This window comes from Ailuropoda melanoleuca, chromosome 5 (genome assembly GCF_002007445.2).
Source record: "Ailuropoda melanoleuca isolate Jingjing chromosome 5, ASM200744v2, whole genome shotgun sequence".
Classification (NCBI taxonomy): Eukaryota; Metazoa; Chordata; class Mammalia; order Carnivora; family Ursidae; genus Ailuropoda; species Ailuropoda melanoleuca.
In genome coordinates, this window is record NC_048222.1 from 49,509,564 (window position 1) to 49,528,316 (window position 18,753).

Consider the following 18,753-nt stretch of genomic DNA (forward strand, 5'->3'; position numbering starts at 1 on the left):
ATTAATCTCTGTCTGTCCTCCTGTTCAGCAACATAATGACTAATTAAACATCAAAAGACCTGTACAGGAGATCTTCTTTGACAGCTACCGGCCTAGTCCTCTTCCCAAGAGGGGAATTCAAATGACAGGGACACGGAGTAACAGCATATGAGTAAGCTACAAATTACTGCAGAGAAATCTGAAAACCTAACATTAAATGTGGATTTATCTCAATCAATGATTCCATTAAACAGGGAACAGTTACTAAGTGAAGTGTGCCTGCTGACACCAATCGAATATATCCTTACAGCCAGCAAATACTGAATACTTGAAATTGGTTTGTTTACCACAAAGTCAAAAAAATGGGTACTTACTGAAGAAGGCAAACCAGGAGGCACCTTTCTGACTTTCTTTGCTTGCAAAGGATCTGCATATGGAAAACAATATATTTCATTAGCATTTATATTAAAAAAGGTCAGACTTCAAGTGAACAGGAAAGAATTTTTCCTTCTAGTGCCTTGTTTACCAGTACGTAGGAATAAGCAAGGGCCTATAAGGATGGGGGCTTCATTCTTTCTAACTGGTTCCTGGGCAAAACAGTTCTCCTAATGAAGTGATATATTCTGTAATACGTATCGTATTAAGTTTAGGAAGATGAAAGCAAACAAAGTAAAACAGGAAAGAAAATAACAGACCAATAAGCACGTGTGAAGGGAATTAACATTTCTTAAAAACCCATTACCTGCCAGGCTTCATACCAGGCACTTTATATCACATACTTCACTTTCATTTGCAGAGGGCATTTGGTGCAACAGGTCACTTTAATAATACAACTGCTTAACAGAGATGCAAATTTAGTGTCCACATCACATGAAGGGTTAGGTTTAAAAGCATATTAAATAGACTGAAAGCTAATGCTGTGCTACAACTTACTATGTTAAAAATTTGAAGTAAAATTTAATAAATGAAAAATTATGCTTGTAATCATGTCAGAGAAATGCTACATAAACTATTAAATACAGGCACTGTCATAAACAATGTCATCTAGTATTCTGTAAGAACATTTACTGTATACAATGCATGGTTAAAACTAAATTCAGCATTAATTATTGTGTGATTTATCTGTGGATGTTTATATTATTTCAAAAATAACTAGAGAAAGCGTATTTCTTTATAACACATAAATCATTTATTGACATAAATGAGAACATGAGTATTTTCATAGATACCTAATCAACCTCACTTGGTATTTTAATTTTACTTATCTGTAAAACTTAAAATTTAAAACTTGCCCATCTTATTTAGTGTAAAAAAAAAAAAAGATGGTAAGTGCAGCTTTCTAATCGTACACAAATAATGGATGAAATTCAGGATTTTTCAGAGGGGTTCACTTATTAAGAAGGCTGATGTAAAGTATACTATTTTGTAAACTGTAAAAATGAGAATTAAACTAGCATATTTTCCTGGGTCATAAATTATATGACACGATAAGACACATAATTATTGAAGAAAGAATTAAATTCATTTTTAAAATTAGGGCTCCTATATTCTAGGAGGCTGCAAAGCTAAAAAAGCAACTTTAGAAGTAGCATGTGGAAAAATTTTATACAATAAAAAAAGGGGAAAAAGCATTCATAACCATCTAAGTCCCTATACCAAGAGGCAGCCTCTATTTCCTTAAAACAAAAGTGCCAAAGATAAACAACATCCGGCACACTCTATAAAATTTAGAAGCAAATTTTTTGTTCTTTGTGATAGAACCCAACTCTTCATAACTAATAAATACAGTACCTTTGAACAAAAGCCACACTGTATACCAAGAGAGTCAACTGAACTGCTCCTATCAGTTTGGAGCTCATCAATCTATTTTGGATTAATTACTAGCAGAAGATATTCTATTTTAGTTTAGGACAGTTTATACCTCCTATGTAATAGGAATGTTTCTTTTTTAATACTTTTTTAATTAGAGAGGAGGGGGGAGGGGCAGAGGGAGAGGGAATCTTAAGCATGCCCAGCATGGAGCCCGACACAGGACTTGATCTCACAACCCTGAGATGACCTGAGCCAAAATCAAAAGTCAGATATTTAACCAACTGAGCCACCCAGGTACCCCGAAATGTTTCTTTTATATTTTTATCTCATCATTGGCTGCCACTATACAATTACATACATAATGTTGTATTTAAAGACATGAATTTGGGATTCATAGTTCACTTTTGAGGGGTGGCAAAGTCTAACAGTTAAGAGAGTAAGCTGGCTGGATTCAAATTTCAGCTCCTAATTTCAGCAGCAACAAATGACAGCAGCTGTGTGAACTTGGGCAAGTTACTTTTAACCTCTTTGAGCTTCAGTTACCTAAGATGTAAAAAGGGGATAACACCTCTTTGAGTTATTGTGGTAAAGATAATACATGAAAGATGTTCAGGGCAGTGCCTCACAGAGAGTGACAATAAATTTTAGCCATTATTACTATGTTTATATTAAATTCTGTGGCAAAATATTGTAAATTAGATATCTAGATGCTGTTTTGCAGAATGCCGATATCATAAAGCATTTAAGTAGCTTCAGGTGGGTATAGATGATCTCTGAAGTCCTTTCAAATCTGAGATTTTATGAATAATTTCAATGCCAAGAAAGAGTGGCTGAGTGAGAAATAACAATGAAGAATGGAATAATACTCCACTAAGTGGTATTCATACAGGAAATAAGTGGGCTTTCCTGGGTACCAAGCCTTGGCTAAGTTGCTTAGCTTCCTGGGTCTTGATTCCTTATCTGTAACATGAGGTCAGTATTACGACCTTACAGAATTTTTGTAAAGATATATACTTGGCATGGAGGAGACAACAGTATCTATCACTAGCATAATTAAAATGAAAATGAAGATATAAGTTTTAAATTCTGGAAAACTTGAGTTTTTATACCTCCACCCCAATTCCTAGTGAATCAATAGCTCATTTTCTCCCCGAACCTTCAGTAATATTTTTTTTTCTTAAGATTTTTTAATTTCTTTATTCGACAGAGATAGAGACAGCCAGCGAGAGAGGGAACACAAGCAGGGGGGAGTGGGAGAGGAAGAAGCAGGCTCACAGAGGAAGAGCCTGATGTGGGGCCCGATCCCACAACGCCGGGATCACGCCCTGAGCCGAAGGCAGACGCTTAACCGCTGTGCCACCCAGGCGCCCCCGAACCTTCAGTAATATTATATTGGTCTTTATCAGTGCTTTTGGACATAGTATGTGCTCTCATAGCATACTAACAAGGTATTTCTCTAGTGACACTGACACATCTAGACTCAAATGAATATTCCTACCCTAACTCATTTGGTGGAAAACAAAAATGAAGATGGAGAAAAGATGCTTTACAATTTATCATTTCTTTAATAACAAACATTATACTGTCTAAATCATCTGCCCTTACTTTATTACACATACTAAGTCACCATAATGCTGAGAGGTGGGCACATCTAGTCAGAGCTCTCTATGGCAAACAAGACCATCACTGCCCTTTTACATACTCAGGCATACTCTAGACCCAGGGACGTGGCCTATTTCACAAAAATCTAAGTTCGACAGAAGGTAGATATATAAACTGGAGGCAGTCAACAAATATTTGGGGAATAACCAACTATGACATACTTTCTTTTAGTGGGCTATATTTATTTCAGAAGCTGGCCTATCCTTGGTAGAAACATCCTGTACAACTTCAATTTTTTTGTGTAAACAAAGATTCCTATGAAGGAATCACCAAAAGTTCTCACATTTAAATACTGCTTGGATAAGGTGCCAAAATATACCTGAGGCTTGCTGTAAGCAGCAACACAAAACAGACTGGCCTGGTTAGGGTATGAATAAGGCATAAAAGAAGGAAACTAAAGAAAATGAGGGTTCCAAACTTAATAGGTACTGAGTTTCCTTTTGAGGTGATGCTTTGGAACAAGATAGAGATGATGGCTACACAGCACTGTCGATGTGCTATCACTGAATCATACATTTTATTTATTTATTTATTTTTAAAGATTTTATTTATTTATTTGACAGAGATAGAAACAGCCAGCGAGAGAGGGAACACAAGCAGGGGGAGTGGGAGAGGAAGAAGCAGGCTCCCAGCGGAGGATCCCGATACGGGGCTCGATCCCAGAACGCCAGGATCACGCCCTGAGCTGAAGGCAGAGGCTCAACGACTAAGCCACCCAGGCGACCCTGAATCATACATTTTAATATGATTGATTTTACCTCAATTTTTTAAAAAACGAGGAGTAGAAAACTTAAAATGCAAAGAACACNTAAGCCACCCAGGCGACCCTGAATCATACATTTTAATATGATTGATTTTACCTCAATTTTTTAAAAAACGAGTAGAAAACTTAAAATGCAAAGAACATTGGATGTGGAGTCAGAAAATCTTAAATTTTATCTGGGATAAACCATCTACTAATTATATGAATGGGTCCTCTTGAGCCTCATTTTATGTTAAATCTAGTATTACATCCACAGACCAGCAGGGCTATTGGGCCAACAAGATGACAAAGTATATATAAAACCACATCATAAACTGTTCAGCATTATATCAATCTTAGTCAAACATAAGGTGTTAGTATTAGCCCACAACATTTTCATTATAATAGGAAAAACTAGTCCCATTTTTTCACTGTTAGATCCTCTTATGATGACGAAACAAGAATATTAAATTATTAAATATCTAATAGATACATTATTTTATGCGAATAAGCCCTAATATCAACATCATACCTAAGAAACCAAATTTCTATTAAATAAAAGTGCAGCCAGAAGACTATAAGGTTAAAAAAAAAAAGAGAGAGAGAAACAGTTGTAAGATAGGATTTGCTGTACAACATACTTACCAAGTGCTGCAGAGTCATGGAGTGGTCTTCTCCTGGAACTTGTGGCAGAGAATGAGTAATATGGTGTTCCAGGTTTTCCTGAAGAAGACAGCTGTGCTGGGCTTCCAAGCCCTAGATCTTGTCTCAGGAGACTAGACTATAAAACAAAGCCAAGGAAACAAGTTATCCTCCCACTGATACCAAACCAAAACGTGAAAATATCATCACTTCTCAGATGGTTATTCAGAGGATGCTAGTACCTTCAACAATGCCTTGAATTTAGATGCATCTGATAAATATTTGAGTTCTACTAGACCATTGGTTTAAACCTGTATTTTCTTTTTCCCTATCCTCATGTTGCCTGCTTTCTAGTAATGACTCAGATCTATACAATCTTAAGGTTGAAAGACACTTTAGTACTATGTGGTTCCACCCTTTAATCATGAAGAATATTTTTGAAAAATGGCCACCAAGTCTTTGCTTGAATGCTTTCATGACCATACAAGGAAGTCAATTCTATTCTTTTCCTTTTCTTTTTTCTTTTAGGATAGCCTTCATTGTTTGAAGACTGCCAATATTGTCAAGACTAGTCATTCCTGTTTTCTTCAACTGTGTCTCATGGCATGGGTTTGAATGTAATCCTCACCATCTCTGACATAAGACCGCTGGATTTATTTTCGGTTTGTCAAAGTGTCTTACGAAATGGAATGGATGACAATGCCCCAGACGTGGCCTTATTAGTGCAGAGTCATTTTCAACGCTGCATTTAAACAACCCATTTGTGCTAGCTCATATTAAAAGGTTAGGAGTGATCACATGCTGTTACTTTTTACTGCATATCTTGCTATTAAATCCTGTCCCCTCCAACGGTTTCCTTGTTCAGTTGTGTTTTTTGGTCCCAAGTACAACAGTTAATATTTACCTGGTAAAATTCATCTTTTTACATTTTACCTATAATCATTCATTTCTGCCTTTTTAAGATTCTAAGTCTGTCAACCAATGCATTTGCTAGTTTTTCTAACTGGGGCATAAAAAATGGGATTAAAAAAAAAAAAGACGACATCAGGATGACAAGGCTGACGAGATCCCTATGCTATGCTACAGTGACATGAGACTTTGTCAAGTGCTTCACTGAAAGCCAAAGATTCAGCAGCCCTGACCTACTAAACCAGTGACCCTAATATAAAGCAAATGAAGTCAATTTGGCAGAATTTGGTTTCAACCTTTCTGGTAGCTGAGGGAAAAAGACCTCAACTGGGAAGGGTGCTGCATACAGTTGAGAGGATGCTCTCATGTGATAAGAGCTGTGATCCCTCTGACACATAGACTATCCTCCTACCCCATATTTAATACCTGCCATCACCGTACTCTTAGTAGTTGTCCTCTTAGCCACTGATTATCATAGACGTACTGAGAAATAAACCTCAGCTCTGGTCAGAAAAAAATCAGCAGAATTTTGTACTAGTGGTCATAGTAGTTCAGTTCCTGCCTCCATTCTAAAAATCAAGAAAAACTCTCTTTCGGTTTATCACATATTTAATGATTTTAAGTAATTTTTGTTTTGTTTCAGCTTAAAAAAATTGACCTGGAATTCACATAGCATACAATTAACCATTTCAAAGTTTCCAATCAGTGACATCTGGTGCATTCACAATGTTCTATGACCCATCTAGTTATAGAAAATATTTATCACCTCCAAAGGAAACCCTATAGCCATTAAACAATTACTTCCATTCTTCCCCTCCTCTGGCCTTTGTAACAACTCATCTTCCATCTCTATGAATTTACCTGTTCTGAATATTTCACATAATTTGGAACCATATGTGACCTTCTTTCATGTCACATGTTTTTTGAAGTGCATCCTCATTGTAGTTTGTATCAGTACTTCGTTCCTTGTTAGGGCTGAATAATATCCCATTATTATATTATTATATAATAATTATATTTAATTAATAATTTACTATTAATTAATAAATTAATTAAATATTATTAATATTATTATATTATCCCATTATTACTGACTGGGCAATCCAGGTGCCCTTAGCTCAAATTTTATTGTGTATTTTATTGTTTTATTGTGAATTCTGTATATGTAAGATCACACCATCTGCAAATAGGGTAAGTTTTACTTCTTTCATTCCAATTTAGATGCCCTTATTTCTTTTTCTTGCCTAATTGCTGTTAGAACTTCTAGTAAAACATTCGGGACATGTGGGTTGGCTTAGTTGGTTAAGCGTCTGACTCTTGATTTCAGCTTAGGTCATGATCTCAGGGTTGTGAGATCGAGCCCCATGTCATGCTCTGAGCTGGGACTGGAGCCCAGTTAAGATTCTCTCCGTCCTCCCACCACTTCTGCTCTTTCTCTCTCTCTAAAAATAGAACTTCTAGTAAAATATTCAATATAAGTGGTGAAAGTAGAATATCCTTGTCTTTTTTTTTTTTTTAAAGATTTTATTTATTTGTGAGCAAGAGGAGAGAGAGCATAAGCAGGGGGAATGGTACGCAGAAAGAGAAACAGCAAGGAGTCCGATGTGGGATTTGATTCCAGGGTCCTTGGGTCATGACCTGAGCTAAAGGCAGATGCCTAACCAACTGAGCCACTCAGGCGTCCCTAGAGTCCTTGTCTTGTTCTCAATCTTCTTCTTCTTCTTCTTTTTTTAATAAGCTCTACACCCAACATGGGGCTCAAAGTCACAACTCTGAGAACAAGAGTCACACATTCTACTGACTGAGACAGCCAGATGCCCCATCTTGTTCGCAATCTTAGTGGGAAAGGCTTTCATGCTTTTACCATTGAGCACGATATCAGCTATAGGTTGTTCATAAATGACCTTTATCGAGAAGAGGAAGTTCCTTCCTAGTCCTAATTCGTTAAGTGTTTTTATCATAAAGGGTGCTTTTTCTGCACTGATTGAGATGATCAAATGATTTTCTCCCCTTCGAATCTATTAATAAATTGCAACGATCACTCTCATATGTTGAACTATTCTTGCACTCTTGAGATAAAACCTACTTGGCTCATGGAATATATTCCTTTTACTATGCTGCTGGATTTAGCTTGCTACTATTTTGTAAAGGATTTTTACATTAATATACAAAAAAGATACAGACCTGTAGTTTCCTTTTCCCTGAGATATCTCTGTCTGGCTTGTATCAGGGTAATGCTTCATAGCATCAGTGTTTAAGAAGGACTGGTGTTAATGACCGGTAGAATTCCTTAGTGAAGTCACTTGGTCCTAGGCTTCTCTTTTGAAAGAATTTTTATTACTGATTCAATCTCTTATTTTAGCTCTGTTTAGATTTTCTATCTCTTCTTGAGTCAGTTTTCATAGGGTATATATTTCCAGGACTTTGTCCATTTCATCTGGGTTGTCTAATTTGTTAGCATACAATTATTCATAGCATTCCTTTATAAACCTTTTTATTTTTGTAAGGTTGGTAGTAATACTCCCTATTTTCATTTCTGATTTTAGTGATTTGAATCTCCTTTTTTAAAAGGTTTGACAATTTCTGATCTTTTCAACGACCCAACTTTTAATTTTGTTGATTTTGTTGTTTTTTTATTCTCTATTTTTAAAAATTTCTGCTCTAATTTTTATTATTTCCTTTCTTCTGCTGGCTTTCAGTTTACTTTGCTCTTCTTTTTTTAGGCTCTTATGGTATAAAGTTAGGTTAACTGATTTGAGATCCTTTCTAATGTAGGCATTTACAACTATAAATTTTCCTCTGATCACTGCTTTCACTGCATCTAATGTTTTGCTATCCTGTCTTTTCATTTTCATTTGATATTTCAGGGTTTTTTTTAAAAGAAAAGCCTATCCAATAATGCTGTAGCACACACGAAGTAATGAATGTACTAAACCAAAGATCATTACACCTTTCAGAAATGCTTATAATTAAGAAAATTTTTTCAGACTCATCAAGAGGCACATTCCTCTCTGAACAGAGTTGGTATCTTCCTTTGTAAAGGAGAAAAGTGAGGAAAAGAAGATTTCAAACACCAGACAATATTTATGTGTACATGAAAAGACTACATAATATCAATATAATTATCTAGTGTTTATTGCACAAATTCCAACAGATATGATGCTCAAAAGATTTGGAAAAGGAAGTGTGCTAATCAGACATAAAGGAGAAACAGTTCCCCTTAAGATAATAATCTCCAGAAGAAACGCTAAAATTGAGAAAATGTACATAATACATGTATTATTTGTATTTCTATAAAGACCATTAGCAATGACTCTCCTGATTATGTTACTTGGGTGAGTAGTTCGACCCAGGAATCATCAAGTCTCCCACACATTACACTGAAATTTCCATTGTCACACCTGTTTTGTCTTTCTTTTTTTTTTTTTTGCCATGCTAGGCACATTCAATATACCAAAAATAGCAATCAGAATATGGTTCACAGAATGCTAGATGGTACATATTATTACCAACATGTTTGAGGGCAGGGGTCATGTACCTTGAAATTTTCCTCTAAACATCACTAGTCTTTTACTAAGATGTTCCCTGCTCAGTGTAAAACTTACTTTCAGGATGGCATGCTTTGAGGCACCTGCTGTATTTATTATATCATGTATATTTTCATGTAGAAGGCACAAAAGAAACTGGACATTTTACACATATTAACAAATACCTGACAGGAGATGGGCATTCATAGGTCTCTTAACAGTGCTCCTTACATTTCCCTGGCACATAAATTCTCATGGGCAAATAAGATGATGATTTACACTATGGGTCAATGAACAAAGGCCTGCAGGTCAAATTGGGCCTGTTTTTGAAAATACTTTTACTGGAACACAGTCTCACCCATTCATTTATGTATTGGCTATGGCTGTTTTCAGAGTTGCAATGGAGAATGTATGGTTAGCGAAGCTTAAAATATTTACTGTCTGGTCCTTTTTGGAAGATGTTTATTGACCCCTTGTATAATGCTTTGGTGGAAGGACAAAGGACTAAGTTTGGAGAATGGTGAAGAAGTCTAAGTTGTAAGATAAAGACAGAGAAACTTTTAGATGAGTAAAATGTAGCCAGTGAATTACTTCTTCAAAGAAGTTAAATACAGTTATAATAAAGACTCAGAGAGGCATAAAATAATCTCAATCATGAACAGGAAAATACATTTCTTATATTCCTAAAAGTAGGCAGAATGTCTACAAAAACTCTGATGTCCTAGAAACAGCATGGGCTTTGGAATTAGCTACCCTGAGTTCAAAACCTGCTTGTGATCTTGGGCAAATTATCTAACATTAATGCATTAGGTTCCTTTTGTATTATGGGCATATTACTAATTTGCTCACAGGGTTGCTAGGAGAAGTAAGTAAGGGTTAAGTAAAAGTGAGTAGCATAGTTTAAGGCCCTAGTGAAAATAAAAAACTCAATTTCATTTTTTCTTTCCCCACAGATTACCACATTGTAAGGAACACAAAAGAATGAAAATGAGGCGAATGACATTTTATGTACTGTTTCCTGGGCACAAACTCTATCCTAAGTCAGGAGACCTTGTCTGCCCTGAATTCAAGCTGGCTGAGTTACAACTCCCAATGGTTATGGTAAGAAAGGATGTTGGAAATCAGAAAGAGAATGGACAGGCCCTAGAGAGAGGGTTGACAATTAGAAGCTAAATCCAAAGAGGAGTGTGACAGATTCAAACTATATCTATAGAGATCAAGAATAAACAGAAAATTGCCAACTTATTCTGAAAATGATTCAGCAGTGTGTGTTTGTGTGTATAAACTGACATACAGCGCACAAACATATACACATATTGAGCGAAAGAAGAGGAATGCATACGCATAAATGTGGTAAACTATTGATGAAACTTCATTAAGAGCACATGGACATTCACTGTATTATTCTTGTAACTTTTCTGTGGGTTTGTAATTTTTCAAAATAAAAAGTTGGAGAAAATCAGAATAAATATCAAGGATTAACTAGCATACTTACAAATGTATCATCTCAGTTAATATTTACTGTAATCTTATTATTATAAATTATATGTTATACTGATAACAAGTGGTAGAATCCTAATTTGAATCTAGGTCTGTTTAAGAGGCTCTTTCTTCAATACAAAGAAGACTTCGGCGATACTCCAGGAACCTAATTACCACTTATAAGACTGTTAACTTGAAAAAATGGAAGTGACCTGTAAATGACTTTGTGGATTACAACCCGAAAACTGTATTATCTATTGAACACATACTGGTAGATTTTGTACATATGCATGAAATAAAGGAAGGAAAAGAACAACAAATGTTTTTAGGAGAAAACTTTACTTGTTATCAATTTTAGTGCTGATAAATCCTTCTCCTTATTATAGATCCATATACCATATGGAGATATGGTTAGGAAACATTCTGTATTCTTGTTCCACAGTGAATATTAACACCAAAAACCCCACAGATGTTCTTCACTCAGCTGTCCTAATCACAGAAATAACGTCTCCCTGTTCAGTCTGTATCACGATTTACATGATTAGGCAAAGTAAATGTAGGAGAAATTGTTTCTTTTTAAGAACACAAGGTGATATTTTATCCTATTAATTAAAATGAATCGTTCAGTACTATAAGAAATACAAAAGAAGTTTAAGATGTTTTCCCCATAAGGATTTGATAATCTAGGAAATAATACCCATGAAACTATGGAAAATGACTAAAAAAAAATCAAGGGCTAAACTATATGAAGCCTAACATTTTGATATTCTACCACTAATAAAATTATGTATTTTTCTTTCATTTGATTCTTCAAACATTTTGGGAACACTAATGCACAAATAATAAACTACTCTAATTTTTCCCCTAAAATAAAATTACGTATCAGCTCATATTATTGATTTTCCTGCCTGCTTAAAAACAAATGAGAAGCATTATTGATTACCACTGATCTTGTCCTGGAGGTATCTCAGGCAAAAAGAATACACAATCCCAGAGGTACAGAACTGAGCCAAGCAGTTTTATTCTGCCGAGCTGTCTCATTCAAGGCAGAATTAGTTTTCTGAAATGACAGACTGCTAAATTTCTTAACACAGGCTTAGAAAAGAATCTTTTTAATAGTCATCTAGAACCTCAACTGTGAAAAATATATCTAATTACTGAAGAATAATCAATGAAGGTTCATCCCTGGAACACTAATATAGCCTAGATTATTGTAATAAAAACTACAGTAAGTTTCATTTCATTTTTTATATTTATTTATTTTAAGTTTCACATTTTAAATCACATGTGACAAACCATTAGCCTGTAAATAAAAAAAAAAAATCCCCATTTCGTATGGAATTTTAGTAGCCTATGTAATATTTTTTTCACAGTTCTCTCTCTCTTTTCAAGTGCTTGAAAAACCCTGACTCTAAAATGTGAACTTGAAAAGACCTTCAGTGTAAGTCTTCATAGTGATACTGACTAAAAAGTTGAGAGGAATAAAGTAGTGAGCATGGCCAACATCATTTACTGATGTAACTTCTTAAGTATCTTGGAAGGTACTCTATGTGTGACTTAATAGGAAATGCAGAAGAATATCGTATATAAGAATGGTGGGGCTCAGTAGCCCAGAAGATTCAAAACCACACTGCAGTAATTTGGATATTCTTTACCCTTAAAATAAAAAGTGTTTGAAATCTTGATAAACATAACGTGCTTCCTACCATTAAATGGCTTGGCCCAAACACAGTACTAAATATACTTTGATATCCATTCATAGCTTCTGATTAAATAAGGACCTAATTAACCCCATGTCAAAAATTGTTAGTGTCATTTTATGATGAAAACTTGGAAGCACTAACTCATCAGTGATTTGTTTTCTAGAGAAATAAGACACATAGTATCTAATGTTATAGTCACACATCACAAAAAATTTAAAATATTTAACATGGACTTACGGAACCTTTGCTGTGTACTTTCTATACAATTCTTTAATTTCATGCCTATATTATAGCCCTGAAATGGTGTGCAGTTTTAATATATAAAGGCAAGCAGCTGTTCTCAGATTTGTCTTTTTGAAAGGGGAATGTACTAATTAAAGAGGTAAAAAAGTATAAAACACAATCATGATAAAATAGAGAACGTAAAATGTTAAAATTTCTGAGTTCTTTACACTGTATCATGTTTCTTTTGTCCCTGATGGATGAAGAAACAAAATTGTTCTAAGAGCAAAATTAGTATAGTATTGCCATATTTGTAACTGTTTTTTTTTTACTTGAGAAACATCACAGTACAGTTTAGCTATAAATCCACTTGAAGTTTCAGAGATTATGATAGGGAAACTGGAGAGTGACAAAGAAGCCTCTCACAATCAAAAAACTCAGAGGATAAAGGGAATTTCGGCAAAATTTAAATGTAGGGCTTTCATATTGTATCAGTCTTCTGTTAATTTTTTACAAATAATTAAAAAAGACTAATAAATTTTGAATTTGTAAAACACTGATATTTGTGAAATAATTGTATTATGATGCAAATTCACTTACATTGAAATTCCAGGGATATGTTAGCAATTATCAGCATGTTGTTAAAGAATTCTATCCTGAGAATCTCATTAGATAGTGATGCAAACTACAGTTGTTATCATTCTGAGAACAAAGGGATCTTGAATGAGTAATCAATAGCAACTGGCAGAAAATGAGACATTAATTATGATCCTCTCTAGTGTTTTGTCTAAGGCAAGATTTCATTAAATGCTTTGTGCAACCTGAATAGTTCCAAGTCATTACCAACACTTTGGACAATACATTAATTGAGGGGGAAGGGGACTGAACGGGGAAACAAAGTAAAAGAAAACCTGAGATGTTTCCATTCCTTCCCCCAGGTCAATAAAAACACACCAACTACCACTACCCAACTATTAGGCTTGTTCTTTTACAAGCCCCAAATCTTATAATCTCAACATGGTCTCTTGAAAATTTAATTATCATTTTGTATGCTTAAAGTGTCAGGCAGGTTTGAGAAGATAATGACAGTCATCCATCAAATGCATGCTGCCAACGCAATCAGCCTAATCTTTAAGAAACTACCTACCTACTATTAAATTAGTAAAACATGGTAATCTTAGCAGTTTAAATTTCCCAATCTTCTTTAATTATCAGTAGCAGAGGGAAATTTTACCATCTTAATATTTCATTTTCACTAATTTTTCTCTTAAATTTTCTCTCAAGTCCCGCATCAGCCAATGAAAAGATATCGAGTAGGAAGGTATGGGGTATAGATCAATAAAGTAAGACTTTTCAGGTATAAATAGAAAAACCATGATGAAAACCATTAAAAACCATTTTAATATATCCAGCATTTAAATAATTGCAAATATGCAATGAGAATGACTTTCTTTTAGGTTTTTATAGGTTTAACTTAAGAGAGTCCCTACTTTCAAAATGCTATAAGGGATTTCTTAAAAGCAAACTTTTCCTGAGGTTAGTAAGTAAGCATACTCTAAGTCCATCTTCTTCCTAAGGTGAGCAGTTTTTCCGAATGTGTGAAGTTAGAAACTTGCTTGTTAAATACAGTCCTCTGAAAGCCTTCCTGCAAAGTTACCAGTGTGCCTTTAAACCATTTCTTTTGCGAATAAAAAGAAGCCTGCTATGTAAGGTGCTAACCAACATTAGAAGAACAGGAGATATAGAAATGTCATTTCTCTTTTGCTTTTGTGGATAAGGTATTATGTAGTCCTAAGATTTTCAGCAGAGTTCTGATACTTAGAAGCCACTCCTTTTCCCTTTAATGCTAGCTTTCAAATCTTGTAAATGACTACCACCTCTTCCCAATCCCTTGCATTTGAAGAAAACAATTAAGACTAACATAAAACACAGTACAGCAGTAGGCATACAGTTAGGTATGCAATACTTCTTGAACTGAAACATTCTGTACTGGAACATCTTCTAAAAGTTAAGCTTTTTATTTTCGGAATTTTCAAGTATAAACAAAAATAGAAAAACAAACAAACAAACGAACCCAGTATAATGAACCTTCCTATACCTTTCACCCACCTTTTTTTTTTTAAAAAGATTTTATTTCTTTGCGAGAGAAAGAGATAGTGAGAGAGAGTGAGAAAGAATGAGAGAGAGCTCAAGGGGGGAGGAGCAGACTCCTCCCTGAGCAGGGAGGCGGATGGCTCAATCCCAGGACGCTGGAATCATGATCTGAGCTGAAGGCAGACACTTAACCAACTGAGCCACCCAGGCACCCACCTTTCACCCAGCTTTAATAACTGCCAGCATTCTACGGTTTTTGCTTCATTTATTCTGCTATCTCTCAGTTCTTGGTATGGCCTCCATAATTTACAACAATATCTTATAGTCAGTCATGTAATGTCCAGTCTGTGGTCACCTCTTCTGTCATTTTTTTTCCTGAGGTGGTGTTGAATCTCCAGCCATTATTTAATATACTCTTTTCTCCTAAAATAAGTTTCCAGAAGAATTATCTGACTTTTAAACAATGTTCCCAAACAACACTGAGTACCAAAAGTTTTTTCCCTGCCAAGTAACCTCTGCATCATCTTTCTCTGGCTTTTTAACAGAAACAGGAAATTATACTTGCCTACTACCTGATACTTTAAGATGAGATTTTCCTTCCACAAAACAATTTATTTTACCTATGTTCCAAACTCAGAAGCTCACTCTGCAGGTAGCTGATGGCTTATTACCCCGGTTATATATTCCTTCCTAAATCACAGAATTCAGATTCTAAGGTTTTCTGAATACCCACTGAATACCAGTAAGCACAGCCCCTTCACAGGCTACTTCATGAGTGAATCATCTCTTAGAAAGCTTCAACACTGATCCATAGCCACTTTTATGTCTTTTTCACACTCCTGACTCCCAAAAATTCTCCCATCACCATCAACTAATCTATTGCCAAAAGGAGGCAGTAAGTATTGGAAACCACTTGACTCCTGCCAATTTTTAAGTCCAATACTCAACTCTGACATGACCTATTCTTGCAACACCCATTGCTCCTTTATTACTTATTGTACTTGTTCCTTTGTCTCAAGACATTCAGTATCTTGACTTTTTTTTCCCCAGTCCCAAAGTTTAATCATGGCTTCACTTCCTTCCTTTGAAAACTAGCCCACAAAGTCTATTACTTTAACCATTATCTCATCACTACTTCAATTCCTCTATCCTTAGCCATTTACCAGCTATGAAACATTGGCTAAATTACATAATCTCTGAGGCTTCGGGTTCCTCAGTTGTCAAATGGAAAAATAGTTACACCAACAGCAGCAGCAGCAGCAACAACACTTCTGTCATATGCAAGGACCACATGAAATGTCTGTAAGGTGCTTGGCACAATGCCTATCGCTCATAAACATATGATATATGCTAGCCCTTATGTTTAGGCATACCTTGTTTTACTGCACTTTGCAGATACTGCATGTTTTACAAATTGCAGGTTTGTGGCAACCTTTTGCCAAGCAAGTCCATAGGCACCATTTTTGTAACAGCATTTGCTAACTTTGTGTCTCTGTGTCACATTTTGGTAATTCTCGCAATATTTCAAACTTCTTTATTACTACAATATTTGTTGTGGTGATCGGTGATCAGTGATCTCTGATGTTACTATTGTAATTGCTCTGGGGCACCACGAAGTATGCCCATGAAGATGGCAAATTTATTTGGTAAATGCTGTGTGTGTTCTAACTGCTCCACTGACCAGTCGTTCCCATCTCTCTTCCTCTCCTTGAGCATCCTTATTCCCTGAGACACAACAATATTCAAATTAGGTCAATTAATAATCCAACAATGGCCTCTAAAAGTTCAGGTGAAAGGAAGAATCACAGGTGTCTCTCTTCAAATCAAAAGCTAGAAATGATTAAGCTTAGGGAGGAGGGCATGTCAAATGTGGAGACAGGAAGAAAGCTAATCCACTTGCACCAAACAGTTAGCAAAGCCCATGAATACAAAGGAAAGGTTCTTGAAGGAAATTAAAAGTGCTATTCCAGTGAACATATGAATGGTAAGAAAGCCAAAGAGCCTTAATGCTGATAGGGAGAAAGCTTTAATGGTCTGGATAGAAGATCAAACTACTACGAACTACAACAGTCCCTTAAGGGAATGCCTAATCCAGAACAAGGCCCTAACTCTCCCCAGTTCTGTGAAGGCTTAGAAAGTAGAGGAAGCTGCAGAAGAAAAGTATTAAGTAGCTGGTTCATAAAGTCTAGGGAAAGAAGCCATCTCTGTAACATAAAAGTGCAAAGTGAAGCAAGTGCTGATGGAGAAGCTGCAGCAAGTTATCCAGAAGATTTGGCTATTATAGATAAGTAATGAAGGTGGCTGCACTAAACAACAGATTTTCAGTGTAAATGAAACAGCCTCCTATTAGAAGATGATGGCATCTAGGACTTTCATAGCTGAAGAAGAGATGTCAATGCCTGACTTCAAAGCTTCATAGGACAGGCTGACTCTCTTGTTAGGGGCTAATGCAGCTGGTGACTTTCAGTTGAAGCCAATGCTCACTTGCCATTATGAAAATCCTTGGGCCCTTAAGAATTATGCTAAATATACTCTGCTTCTGCTCTATAAATAAAACAATAAAGCCTGGATGACAGCATATCTGTTTACATGGTTTACTACATGTAAACCTGTTGCTTAGAAAAAAAAGAATCCTGTCAAAACATTATTGCTCATCAACAGTGAACCTGGTCACTCAAGAGCTCTGATGCAGATGTACAATGAGATTAGTGTTGTTTTCATGCCTGCTCACAAAACATCCATTCTGCAGCCATGGATCAAAGAGTAATTTTGATTTCAGTCTTATTATTAAAGAAATACACATCATAAGGCTAGAGCTGCCTTAGACAGCAAGTCCTCTGATGGATCTGTGCAAAGTCAACTTGAAAACCTTCTGGAAAGGATTCACCATCCTACATGCTGTTAAGAACACTTGTGATTCACAGAAGATGTCAAATTATCAACATGAACAGGAATTTGGAAGAAGTTGAATCCAACCCTAATGGATGACTTGGAGGTGTTCAAGACTTCAGTGGAGGAATTAACTGCAGATGTTGTAGAAATGGCAAGAGAAGTGGAATCAGAGCCTGAAGATGCAACTGAATTGCTGCAATCTTATAATAAAACTTGAACAGATGAGGAGCTGCTTCTTTTGGATGAGCAAAGAAAGTGGTTTCTTAAGATGGAATCTACTTCTGGTGAAGATACTGTGAAGACTGCTGACATGGCAACGAAGGAAGATCTTATAGTAAACATAGTTGAGAGGACTGATTCCAATTTTGAAAGGTCTACTGTAGATTAATTGTTATCAAACAGGATTTTGTGCTACAGAGAAACTGTTTGTGAAAGGAAGAGGCCATCGATGAGGCAAACTTCATTGCTGTCTTATTTTAAGAAACTGCTACAGCCACCCCAACTTCAGCAACCACTACCCTGATCAGTGAGCAGCCATCAACAGTGAGGCAAGACCCTCCAAGGGCAAAAATATGACGACTCACTTGAAAGCTCAGATGGCAGCTAGCATTTTAAGCTATAAAGTATTTTTATTTTTTAAAGATTTTTTATTTATTTTTTGAGAGAGAGAGAGAGAGAGAGCACAGAGGGAAGGTGACAGGGAGAAGCACACTCCTCACTGAGCAGAGAGCCGGATGCAGGGCTCGATCCCAGGACCCTGAGATCATGACCCAAGCTGAAAGCAGATGCTTAGATGACTGAGCCACCCAGGCACCCGTATTTTTTATTGTTTTTAATGATTAAAAAATTTTATTTACTTTGTGGGGGGCAGAGGGAGAGGGAGAGAATCTCAAGCAGACTCCATGCTGAGCGCAGACTCCACGTGGGGCTCAATCCCACGACCCCAAGATCACAACCTGAGCTGAAACCAAGAGTCCGATGCTCAACTGACCATATCACCCAGGTGCCTGGCAATAAAGTTTTGGGTTTTTTTTTTTTTTAAGATTTATTTATTTTTAGAGAGAGAGAGTGCGAGTGTGTGCATGAG

General features: G+C 36.0%; 1 protein-coding gene across 6 annotated transcripts in view; it reads right to left on the minus strand.

Moving 5' to 3' along the window:
* Window positions 1-18,753, minus strand: part of TCF12 (transcription factor 12) — a 353,080-nt gene that overhangs the window by 77,518 nt on the left and 256,809 nt on the right. For all 6 annotated transcript variants that reach the window (XM_034660929.1, XM_034660930.1, XM_019801206.2 and 3 more), the window contains 2 exons: window positions 4,841-4,976; window positions 354-406 (listed from right to left, as the gene is read on the minus strand). In XM_034660929.1, the coding sequence (XP_034516820.1) occupies window positions 354-406; window positions 4,841-4,976 (189 nt within the window). The remainder of the gene's footprint in view (window positions 1-353; window positions 407-4,840; window positions 4,977-18,753) is intronic.